The 13497-nt window shown below is 38.9% G+C and overlaps 1 protein-coding gene across 17 annotated transcripts in view; it reads right to left on the reverse strand.

The window, feature by feature from the left end:
- The window catches only part of LOC127372961 (calcium-activated potassium channel subunit alpha-1), an 83412-nt gene that overhangs the window by 14643 nt on the left and 55272 nt on the right, over positions 1-13497 (reverse strand). For 7 of the 17 annotated variants that reach the window (XM_051416916.1, XM_051416915.1, XM_051416917.1 and 4 more), the window contains 4 exons: positions 12983-13059; positions 10691-10864; positions 8076-8108; positions 4678-4771 (listed from right to left, as the gene is read on the reverse strand). In XM_051416916.1, coding sequence (XP_051272876.1) covers positions 4678-4771; positions 8076-8108; positions 10691-10864; positions 12983-13059 — 378 coding nt within the window. The remainder of the gene's footprint in view (positions 1-4677; positions 4772-8075; positions 8109-10690; positions 10865-12982; positions 13060-13497) is intronic. The other 10 variants (XM_051416928.1, XM_051416924.1, XM_051416927.1 and 7 more) reach the window with 3 other exon arrangements.

A 13497-nucleotide genomic window follows, 5' to 3' on the forward strand; every position in this document is an offset into this window, starting at 1 on the left:
TGGTAAAAGCTTTAACAGACCAGACTTTAAATATTTCAGCAATTTGCCCAATCATATTTGCTTTTCAAAGTGAAGGGTATTAATGTTTAAACAGAGCATCAGAACTACGTAAACTAATTTCACTGAGCATAAGCTTCATCCTCCCCAACGCTGACCACTAAAGTCTCCTGACATGAGTACCTGCGGTTGTACCACGCTTCTTTTTGTCCGAGTTATTTGATCTTTTGAGTTCCTAGAGATATATTAAAATATAAGATAATTGTTACCAAAAACACCAAAAAATCATAAATAATATTATATAATATTACAATTAAATCAATTCATTTATTTGCAAGAAAAAACAAACACTAGTACATTCAGATGAAACATATGTATATATAAAAATGTCTAAGATTATACAGAAATGCATGTTCATAGCCAAACTCAGGTACTATTGTCTAATGTTAGTCTGGTACTCATCAAAACATTTGTTCATGTATAAGGCTATTTTCTTGAACCACACCTCAGATTTTTATTTGAAGCATTTCAATTTACCCAGCTTTTAGCCCAAAAATGTAGTTTTGTGCTAAAGTATTACTACTGTAACCAACTTAAGTCATTTCCCATCTATCCATTTTCCAATCTCTCTATCACTGTTCAGGGGCTATAGCCTATCCCAGCATGCATTATGAGAGCAGCAGAGCATATGCTGAGTAGTCTATCACAGGGTCAACACACACAGATAAAGTAGAAAGAAAAACACATTTAGTAATTAGGACTATGCCATATAGCTGATATCAATTTCATGATTTTTACAGATATTCTTCTGATATATGCAAAATGATACATAAAATAAATGCAATGCAAACTCTTATAAAATACCTAATATAATATTATATAATATAATATACACAGTAATAACTAATATTAGTTAGAGAATTACATTTTTGCTAAAAGTTTGTTTGGAATCATTCATTTGGAATTAATGATCATCCAGCTACAGTGGCAACAGTGCTACCTACGGAGGCTGTGTGCTGCCAAACACAGACTCAGATCAGAGCAGAAGATATTATCTTCTAAAACACAGACATAAGCCTTCTGTCTCTGTCCAAAACCTTTTAAATACTTACAAGTTTTCTCCCCGTAAGAAGAGCATCTCTTTAATCCATGTGAGTACTTTAAAAGAAGGCTACTTTAAGTAACATGTTAAGTTTGCATGAAAATGTCGGCTGAAACTACCATCCCTCGGGCTCCAAGAGACTGAAGCCAAAAAAGCCCGCCTTGGGCTTGTATACCCCTAGGCAAGACCTGGATGTCCTTTCAAGAATGGAAGTAGTGGGAGAAGGAAATGTATTTTCTGCCACTTTCTACCTCTCAGAATTTCATCTGTCAAAGCAATTCTCATTTGAAAGGACACTGTGCGCACATTAAAATATGTAGGTGAAAGTATGTAAAATGTTATTTTAAAAGTATAAAACGCTGGAAATATTACCTAGTTTATTAATATAAAATATATAAATATTGCTGAAAAACACATTGAAACTTTAAACCTTATTTCAGTGTAGGGATCCAACTAACTATTCATTAATGTTGATTATTTTTGCAATTAATCAGTTTATTTTAAAAGTCCAGTGTGTAAGATTTAAGGAGGATGAATATTAATACAATGTAACATAGATTTATGTATCATCTGAAAATAAGATATAAGTTTGTAACCTTAGAATCAGCTGTTTATATCTACAGACACCACCGGTCGAACCGCCATGTTTCTACAGTAGCCATCACTGCTAGATGGCACTAAATGTAAATGTAAAATGTATGTCTGTAACATGTCTATAGTCTAAATCTATACAATTGCTTATTTTGTCTGACCAACAGTCCCAAAAATATTCAATTTAACATTATATAAAACATAATAAAGCAGCCAGTCCTCACATTTCAGAAAACTGTATGTTTGATGTTTTTACTTGATAAATGATGTTGTTAATAAATGTCCTGTAAATCAACAAACTCAGCACTATTTATCGATGACAATCCTCTTAGATAACTCGTTGTACTCTGCATCATCGGCTTCTGCTTGAGTCTGAAATTCAAGTTCTAATAACAGTGAAAGCATTTAGTGGTTTTACACCTCGCCTAAATATTTCATCAGAAGTGGAATGTTTCACCACTCACTCAGTGGAGCTCCTGTCACTTCAGTTTGTCCTTGTGGAGATGACTGGTGAGGCAGAGCTCTGCCAGGATAGCTATCGCTCACTGTCAGCCATGACGGCCTGTCACTATCCTGCACTGCCAATTGCCTCAGCAGTGCCGTAGCAGACATGACGTGCATGTCACGGCGTGGTCCGATGTGACCGAACGCGTTGTGACATCCCACAATTAGATGTGTCTTATGACCCATCAAGGAGCCTGTGGAAATGGTGTTAATTTCAGTGAGGTCGTCATTGCTAAGTTCCAGACAGGACGTGTTAGTTTGCTGATACATCTGGAAACAGGAGACAGTTCTGCTTCCACAGCTGATTGCTTTCTTCTTTTGTGCGGTTCGTTTCATTACACAGAGCAGAGGCGTCTGTGAGTGTCATCTCTGTAAGCGCACTTCTAAACATTCAAAATGATCAGCAGCATAATTCACTGCTTTAGTAGTAAGATGACACGTTTGACAAGACTTCACACGTCATGACCGCCAAACATAAAGCCAGGTGTCTTCTAGAGGAGCGTAATGACAGCTGAGAGAGACATAAAGTAGAAGCTAAACATGCATATTATGTAAATTTTCTATTTCAGCATCACTGCACTAGCTGACTGTAACACTGTACAAGCAGTGAGGACAGGCAAAGTCTTTGAAAATCCTCCCTATCATGCAAACTGACAAAGGCTTGCTCTTCAAAACCCACAGCCAATCTGTTGATCATTACTTATTTACAAAGGCCTTGAGGCCGCAGATCCTATAAAAACACATTTGATATAGTATACACCAAGATGTTTTTTTCTCCGCTTGTTGCAATGAAGTATCCCTTAGGCTACCGCAGCGAATCCCTCAGCAGCGTGTAGGCAGCAGATACGGTGGATGAAATAACACATCCACCTGTATTGTAGAGTGTATTACCATGGCAAGTAGATGGATTGGTTTGGTGGGATGATATTTAGCTGATGGCTATAGCATTAGAAAAAGCCTGGTTTTGTTACCCAAGTGTCTGGAAATTACCTGGAGCGATTCAACTTTGACACCACTTTGAACCAAATCAAATGATCAAACAAGGGCAAACGCCTACCTGAAAAAAGAGAGGCCATAGATCAAAGGAAAATGCTAAATTAGACGAATAAAGACTCCTACATATAATAGAAAGCCATTTTTATTTTACTACTCTGTTATATTTCTTACACATATTGAATCTCGTAGTGTTAAACAATACAGACATTTGTGGGTTTCATTTCTAAATGTCAAATGAACAGCATCTATATTAACAATGGGAACATAAAGTCATCTGTCAGTTTTAATTCAATTTCATCTGTACAATTCCACTTTGTATACGTCAGGCTGCAGGACTTCCCTGTAGCCTTGCTTCCTTCTAACATGGCACTTAATGACAATGACTATTACTATTATCATCCCTGTAATGGCCTCTTGTTGAATAACAGTGTTATCTCCAGTCAAAATCAATAAGCTGCGATTTAATTTTATGGGACAAGATAAAAGCAAGGTAGCATTTGAATTCACCTTTCATTGTGATGATACATATCATCTGTGGCCTTACGTGCTGAGAAGAGCTCAGAGGGATACGACAATAGATGAATAGCCTTGGGCTATCTATCCTTTAGAGCCTCTCTGACTAGCTGGTGCTGTCATTAGTGCCAGGCCTGTTTAAGAGCTGTAGTCTGTGGGTGTCACTTGAAACCTCGTGGCAAAGAGCCTCTCTGCAAGTCAGACATGTTTGCCAGGAAAACAAGAGCACAAAAAAAATGCCTTGTTCTTTTTTTTAATACATACTATTGAATCCGAGAGATTGATAACTTGATAACTGAAGATTGATATCGATATTTGAGAGAATGCCAAAAACTATATGTAAATTTGGATTTGTTTTTAATATGAACACATAATAAAAAATATTTTGGATAAATATCCTTTTTTATTTAACAATAGGTCAAATGAACCAACAGAGGATTACCATCTAACTCTGCAGCTCCCCTTAGCTCTACACAACATTTTATCATCTTTCAGCATATTGTTTTGGTGTTCCAACCACAACTTGGTTTTTGTTTATTCTCAATGCCCTTATCAACCCAATTTCCAGCCACATCACGGACAGACACAGTTAGCAACAAAATCGTGAACATGATGGAACATTTAGCAGCTAAAGAGCCAGAAATTTCCCTCAGGAGTTGGTGGAGACCAAAAACAGAGTTAAAAGGAGAGTAAATATTGGACTAACATGTGTTGGGGTAACAGAAACACGACTTTAAATTCATTCTAATGTTATCCCTGTTGTGGATGTATATACACAGTATAGGCAACTGTTTGTTAACACATTCAATAATCTTAGTGTTTTGTTTCCAGCTTGATGTGCTGCCCCCAGGTGGCCAAAAAAAACAAACAGTTGATCCAGGTTTAAATTTGATTATTAAATAATGTTAATATGTTACAATGTATACTGAATCAAAACACAGTAAGATGAAGCAGAAATTATATTGTTGTCCTACCTCATTATCTTGGGTGAAGAGTTTGGAGAATTTCTCATTCCTCCATTACGTTGCTTTTTTTTAGGCGATAACGCCGACTGTTGGTCCTCTTCAACTGAAACAAAAGGTAACGGTATGAGGGAGCGAATTATCAGAAGACTCGCAAAAATCTAGAAATCAGTGACAGAAGAACAACACAGCACGATTTTGAGGTCAGTGAATTCAAAGAGATAATACGGTTACAGAGACAGAGTGGAAAGAGAGGTTGGGTGAACAAGATGGCGTGGACAGGACACTTTAACTAGTGTGCAACGGAAACAGTCCAATGTTTGCATGATGACGACAGGATACATTAGCACAAGAGTTGCATGATTGTGTATGAAGATGCAAACATGCAATAGTGCCATCATCAACCATCATGCCAATAGCTAAAGTCTAATCTGTGAGGTTTTATTCACCACACTCTAATCCAGCGAATTGCAGTAATCCACATGTCAACAAGTTTATAATTTAGATAATAATGAAGTACCACAAATACATCAAAGGGTATTAGGATACTTTAATTTTTCAGTCCCTTGTTAGTGTAAATTTCCTCAGACCTAGGCTTGGATAGCTTCTCATTTGGCCATGCTAATCACTCACAATCTCATTTAATTAAGGTAATAACGTATAAACATCAAGCATCCAACATTATAAATAAGGCTTCTTTTGTGCCAATACTGAGTCCAGTCTGGATTGCTGGTCTTTCTTCATCTTGGGAGTGATGCCCTTGGCTCATATAATTAGCTTGGTCCTCGTGCCAGAGTGATTTATGTACAGCTGAGATGCCCCTTGGACATTGTCTTTATCACTACACGAAACTACACAGCTCTTCATAGGGAACGAATTACAGAATTAAGTTTTACCCTCGAGTAAAGCAATCAGGAAAATATTTTCACGAGCTAATATCACAGTTGAAGAAAACAACTCTACTCTGTAGCAGTTGCTGGTAAAATAAACACAAGCAACACGGAATGTGTTTTTGATAATCGCATTTTAACAGCCATTGTTAATAGTGGGAATAGCTTGTTACAGGTCAGGGAAAATACGCTTGAGTATCTTTTAATGATGGTTCAAGCTGTCAACAGGTTTTTTTGTTTTGTTTTTTCACAGAGAAACTAAAAGAGCTATAATCAAAATGAAAAAAAGTATCAAAGATCATGCTCCTCTGCAGATGAACACAGGATTTCACGTACTGATAGCATGTCTTAGAGTGACACCATAATGGAAAATGTTGAAGTACGGGGGGCTTTCAGTGGAGAGGGATGCTCCAACACACTGGCCCTTCACATCTTGCTCGGCCTGTTCAATATTTAATGTTTCACAGCTGACAGCTGCACACACTGGGTCATTAGTAAGGAATGCTACACATGCAACCACTCCAGCCTGGCAAGCACATGCTTTGGTTGCGCTGTAGATGAGAACAGGCCTGCCAAACACGCCAAGAGGAGGGGGGAGGCGGCCCTTACAGTGCCTGTGACTGAGTGTGGCGTTATTGGAGTGACTGGGGTGGTATCTGTATTTCACTGGAAGGCTACGTGCCCGCTGGAGCCGGCTTGCCTCTTCTGCCACCCCTGGTAGCCGGCACACCTGGCCCAGGTCCCCGGAGCCCATAAAGCTCAGCCTCAGAGCAGAGGGCTCAGCGGGGGGCAGTAGGCTTCCCTTGCGGTTGTTTACCAGCGGTACAGACACAGCAGCAACTCCGCTACAGGGCCCCCTACAGACCTCGCTGGTCGAGTTGTGGTTCAGTTTAGCTGACTTGTATTGATATGTTGATGACCGGATTAGGGGACCCTCATTTACTGCTAAATGAAAAGGAGTCAAAATCAGGATTTGTACAATGAAATTTAATGGATTTTTACCTTTTTTTTAAAGAGTCAATTCACCCAAATCACAAAGAGAGTTTTTGAGATAGTGGTCTAAGATTCAGCCTCATCCCAATACAATGGAGGTGAATACAATTTCTATGTAGTGTTCACAACACTGAAAAATTACTTCAGGCCTTTTTTTTTTTTCATTGGAACTACTTTCTACTGAAGAAATGGTTACGTGACTGTTTATAGTATGTTCTTTAGATTATTCAAAGTAACTAGGGTTTTTTTGTTTTTAAAATGAGACTTAGCTGTTAATTGAATTAGTTTTTTTGATGTTGGATGTGAGCACCACAAACACAATTCAGTTCACCTCCATTGTGTTGGGTGGGGGCAGAAATGTCAGATACTGAAACAATCTGCATGAGTAGATACCACGAGGGGAAGTTATAAAATGCTTGCTTTGTGATTTGGGTGAACTAACCCATCAGGTCTTTACATTAACCACAAGATATGATTTGATTTAAACTGACTTCAATAAGACCTGCAGTGTGTATGTTAATAAAACATCTTGTGACTCTTATCATAATTAAAGCATAATCGCTGGTTTTTGGGGGTAATTCTTTCTGGCACAAGAATGCTAATAGCTGAATAATTAAAAACCCTCATTTTTATTAAACACCACTTAACCACTTGGTATAGCCACCAATGAAATGCTGGATTTGACATTCGCTTTGATATTTATAATAAACATGAATTAATAAATATGCTTTCAGGTGTTGCAGCGATTGTTATGCCATAAGAACAAGGAGGTGACAATGTGAATTAACAACCACTAGCTGCTGTATGCAGTTTATGCCTGATGAGGGAGGAACAAGCTCGTATCCACTTGACTATTTGAAATGTGAAAGCTTACTGCTGCACTAGAGGTAAAACTGGTAAAGATAACATAATACATAGACAAAGGAAAGCAGAGGAAAAGTGTTCCCCTTACTCCAAAAAATGGCTAGGAGCTAAAACTGGAGAATAGAGATGATTATTTCAACAGTCAGCTGTCTAGCAGATTATCCTCTCTGCTCCAGACCTCCACTATTCATCTGCCCCATGTCAAACATGCACAGCACTTCCCCGGGACAACACATTGTGGCAGATTTGCTGCCTATCACAGATCCTGTTAGAGTGGACGGCCCACGTTGTTCACACACGAGAACTGAGAAAATATTAGACTAACTCTTTTTTTAATGGCTCCTGTCTGAATCTCCATTATAAATTCTTGCATACATTTACTCTAAATGTTGTATTTTTCAGCTGTACACCACACAGTGAAGCAGTAGCACCATCTACTGCTGAGCTGTAACTGATACCCAACACAAACCACTCAGAAACATTTTTCCTAATGCTTTGCATATAAAATATTATGATGGATGATGATAGACTGGACAGAGTGATGAGCAGCAAACAGTGAAATACAGCAGGTTAGAGACAGTTCAAGTGATGATAGCTGAGAATGCACAAGTGGAAGGGTTAGAAAAAAATGACAAGAGAGAGAGAATGGAAATCAAAACTTACTTGATTTGATATATCCATTATAGCTATTTTTAGCTGAGAAGAATGCAGAGACAGATGAGAGGTTACAGAGAGGAACAGGTTGTAATGAAAGCAAATAATAAATGACAACTGGGAGAACTGAGATTTCTCTTTAAGGCACTTTAATAAAAGGATGGTGCCTTGAAGACAACATGGACAAAGCAATGAGAAATAAAACGGGTCAGTTAGAAATATGATTTTTAGCCATGTGGTCAGTAAGCTTTAACAGAGGATCGTTGTCAGTGTTTGTAGGCGGTCACCTGCTGAATATGAACAGTCATGTTTGAAGTGTTACAGTGAGCACGTTTGGTGATTTGCAAGTCAAAAGGCATCTAGATGTTGGGGTTAAACCTGGGCTAAATTTGGTTAGAGAGACATTATCGATTAACTGTTTGGTCTGTAAAATGTCAGAAGATAGTTTAAAATGTCTGTTGCCATTTCATAAAGCCCAGGCTGATGTCTTCATATAGCTTGTTGTGTCCGATCAACAATTCAAAATCCCAAAAAGGAAACATTAAATGATTATCAAAATAGTTGCAGATTCTGCTGATTGACCAATCAATTAATCGGCTAATTGTTTCAGTTCTATCAAGGTTACATATAAGCAACCTTAAATGACTACGGATCAATGTGAAGAAGGTCTTTACTACAGCACACATTGAAATATAGTCATTAAATTGCTGTTTAACCTTGATGCCTAAAAATGTTAACCATATTTAGCCTGGTTTTAACTGGTCAAGATGTCTTTTGACATGGAAATCATGTGTGCTCACTATGTAGACCTGCATTAACATTTGTCAGGAGGTATGCATGTAACAAGGCTTACAATATGTGACAATACTGCATGTGTTCTTGTTCATAAATAAATAGTATTGGGTTTATTTTTTCTCCTCTTTCCAAAAAGCTGTTTCCCATTCGTCTGCACTGCCTGACACAACCTACACGGATGCATGGAACTTTATGTGAGTCACTTTTTGGAGCCGTGAGTCCCACACATGCTCATTAGTACCTTATTTCAACCCCTTGCTTATAATAAAGGTCATGCATTGAGCTTAAGGCAGGACAGTGACAGCAATGTTCAAACAGGGACCTTGCTGGTCCTGGCATCTGTCGCCTGCAATCGGAGGGCGCGAGCAGAGTCACAGGACTAACAGGCTAGCATCTGTCCCACAACGAGAGAGTAGGAGAGGGGCGGGGACACTCGGCTGCCTGGTGGTTAGAAACTGTCAGGCTGAGTTTCATGACAACCGGTAGCACTCCAAAAATGAAAATGCAAACATAATTTCCATGTCAGGCCGTATAAGGCCTCGCTCTGCGCGTCTCCCCGCATCGTGTCGACAGCAACTGCGGAGCTCTGCTTGAGCTTAGCTAGCCGGGCGGTGCTCACAGCACACAACCCTGGAAGACATGTTGAGGGGTGGAAATGCCCAGAGATGTTCAACTATACACAGAATGGTCTTTGATCAAGAAACATTCACTAAAACTGTATGACAGTCTACAATGTTTTCCAGCAAATTGTATCAACGCTCTGCGAACTCAGACACATTCTTCATGTCTTCTGCGATACATCAGTACAATTTAACATGCCCTCTGGCTTTAAAGGGGAATCACACTTGAATTAAGAATTCATACTGTATGAAGCTTAATGGAGTTCAGGTTGATTCACTAAAATCCAATACGATCCAACATTATTTCATTGTGTTCTGTTCATCTTATTGTACAATTCAATCAATATCATTCATTCATATCAATATCACGAGACTGAAAACTTAAAGCTAGTAATCCAGAGCTTCTCCATTGGCATGGAGTAGGGCACTGGTTTGTGTACTGAATGTGTTTAGGAGATTTTACCCCCAGTGGTTGTTCAAGCTTTGATCTTAATTTAATAAAACCAGTACATTAACCTCAATATGTACTGCTACCCTCAGAAAATCCCCTCAGGAGCTCTTAAAACCGCACTTTTTTAAATTAATTGTCAGTTGCGTTTATACATAGAAACATCTCAAATCCTATCCTGTTCACCCATTTCTGGAGGGTACAGTAGTGAAATATTTGGGTTATTCTTGAACTGAAGTTACCCTCTCCAGTGACATCATTATAGCGCTTGTACACTCCTATCAAAACACCTAATTTGAAGAAATGCATGCAAATTCTCCACCAGGATTCCCAAGTTTAAGTGTGCATCAAGAGATTTGTGGAGGGGATGCACAGCTGTACATTTTTCATGGCCTCAGCTTCAATTTCTTGGAAATATGTTGGCGAGGTCACTGGAGGGGGAAGCACAATAATTTTCAGGGAAGAACTAGTTTTCACACTCTGCAAAAATTTAGCACTAGTGACCGTTGATCTAATTTAAACTACAGGTCAATTTGAATTCACATTCTCGGACAAAACACCAGCAAAACAGTCTACTGGCATGCTTCACGACAGTTAAAAGTCACCTCTAAAAGTAGCAACACAGGCAAAGCAACATCTATATCCATGACGTAACAACACAGCTGCTAGAGATAGACGGCACACACGCTAAAGACACACTGTACGGTTAACCTAGTGCATGTTACAAACACTGAAGAGCACATGTCATGGCGACAACTTACAGGCACGTAAAGTGGCTGAGCAATCATTAACAGAGACAGCAGAGAGTGGGATGTCGCGTTGAGGGGAGTCCATGTTACAACGCACATTAACTGGCATGCAAGAGCAGTCCCGCTCTGAGCGGCCGCAATCAAAACAACATGCCAGTCTCATTTTCTTGTAGGCGGCCATCTTGGCTACAGTCACAGGTTCAGACGAGAGGAGAGGAAGAGCAGGTTAATGTTGAGGGTCGTTCTGGAGGAAGAGTGGACAAAGGCAAGACAGGGCACAGAGGAAGGCTGCTGCTGGGATACACAAGATAGTCTTGACAGTGTGCAAATGTCAGATTAGGAATTTAGAATTTTTTCCACTTTTTTGTGGTTTATTACGTTTGGGTCATTTCTGGGACTAGTAGGGAAAATATCACAAGGTCATAAAGTCTTGTGGTTTTGGGGTAAAGATGTGAAATGAGTGGGGGTGGGAGGATAGGGCAGGTCATTAACTTCTTCAGCAGCATAAGAAACAATAATACCCATAAGTTCCCTCTTGACTTCACCTCAACATGACCCCTACAAGCTCACTGTATGTCCGCTATGTGATGAGACATGATTTGAGCATATGTAAACATTTTACATCTCTTAAATATTTGTACGAGTTTCTAATTGTAGTTTAGGATTCAAACGCTAAGGCAAGATGGCAGACATTTCTCTAACAAATAGGGAAAAAAAAGAAAAAGTGCCAGTGTCTCACATACAACAGTTTTCTGGCCTTAGATAGATCTGTAAGTGCATCCAGAAAGGGCGAAAACAAAAATGACAAGTTCCACTTCCACCAACTGTATTAGGTCATAAATTCATTTGACATTCTCAAGTAACACAACAACTTTGCTGTTTGTCCCAAAACATTCTTGATATCAGATGTGCTGGGAAAAACTGTGCAGTCACCTCAGTGAATTACATCGTTTTGGGATGTGTGTCAAATGACTTATTCCTTTTATCAAAACCATTCAAAGGAAATGTTCCTCATCCTGGTGGCTTTCTAGCTGTGCTCTTCTTGCAGGAGTATTGTGTTTGTCAAAGGACTGTGAGGACATCTGGTGGTGATCTGGAGTACTGCTAACTCAAGCAGGCATGAATGAAATCTTCAGGTTATAATACTTTTTTGGCATTTTCCTTATAAAAGAATAAATGTGGTTAGGTATTATGATAGTAATAGTCATTTTTGTTGAATTTGTTCCTCAATTTGCTATGTGCACATGACAACGTAGGGGGATCCAGGCAGCATCAACCATTGTACATGCAACATTTACAGTACATTCAAACAGGTTGCTTCAATCGGGGGTAGCAGGCTGTGTTTTTGGAAGGGAAATGAATCCACATTACTCACAATATATCACTATAAAGTGAATTTTTAAGGAAAGTGTGTCAAATTCCCAAGCAGCAGGAAGAGAATACATCAAATATTAAGATTAGCTGTTAGCTGTAATGGTTAAGACAAGACAAACTGTATCAAATCCAAGTGAAAGAGCAACAACGTGAAACATCGTGTAAAGTTTAAAGTCTAGAAACACATGATCCATTCAGGTACCTGTAGTGTTAACAGTCTCTCTGAATGCCTGTTAACATCACAAAGTTATCAATGAACTGTTAAAAGCCCAGACAGCTATTATACAAAAGAAAACATAGCAATCATCCACATGATACAGACACAATGAACATTTAAACTGTATTCACAGGTTAATTAGGTTGATTTCTCACTTGTCAGTTCATCTATAATAGGGAATCAAATGGAAAAGAGAATAGGCTATACATGCTGAATCATTCTCACTATCATCTGATCTTGTCCATTAGAAACGATGTCTACCTGAGAAACTATAATACTTACAGAATCAGTTCACCCAAATCACACACTGAAAAAGCAGAGAATGTCTCAAAACTTCAGCACATACAAACACAACTCTGCGTCAATAGATAGCAGCTGAAATCTGTGTTCTGTAATGTGGGTGAACTGACCCTTTAATGAGGGCAAGTATTTATGTCAGACAGAGGCCCAAACATGTAGTATTACAAGGGAAACTTGGAGCACACCTGTTTGTTTTGGCTGCGGAAAGAAATCCAATGACCTTTCTTCATGCACAAGTTACAAGGTTTCAAGAAATGAATAATTAATGCAGGAACTAAGTGGTTTGGACACATGGCTATGTAGGTCATGTAAATACACCATCACACTACTGACTGTTAACTCCATGCTGTTTCACTTTAGTCTGTGAAGAAATGTTAATGAAGTCAAACAATGTTTTATATGCAGTTACTTACATTTCTTGCATCCACATTTCTTTATCCTTTTAGGATCAGTAATGTCATCGTGGCAGGCTTTACAGTAAAACAGCGCCCTGTGGAAGTAAAACAAGAATCCCATGTAAGCTGACTCATCTACATATGAGGTTGTGTCAAACATGCTCAAATAACACATTTACAGACATTTTATCTTCACTATGTCTGCAGCAAGGAGTTCCAGTTTGCTTGCAATCACTATGGAATACTACTACAGAAACGTCAACCTGTCTTTGAGACTCGCCCTGACCCAAGCAAAGTACAGATGCAAGCAAACAGCTAACATCATCATCTAACAACGTGTGAAGTGATCTAGCATTGACAGATTGCAGCATGCCAAACAAACAAGGCTCCTCAGCTTCAACCTAGCAAGCCACAAAACATACTACTATCACCAGCTAACGTAATCAGCTTACAAAAAACAGTCAGCAACCAGCAAATGTAAGCACTGCAACATGCTGCCTAACCCACCAAACTAACCAAACAATACTACACTA

This window comes from Dicentrarchus labrax, unplaced genomic scaffold, assembly GCF_905237075.1.
Source record: "Dicentrarchus labrax unplaced genomic scaffold, dlabrax2021, whole genome shotgun sequence".
NCBI lineage: Eukaryota > Metazoa > Chordata > Actinopteri > Moronidae > Dicentrarchus > Dicentrarchus labrax.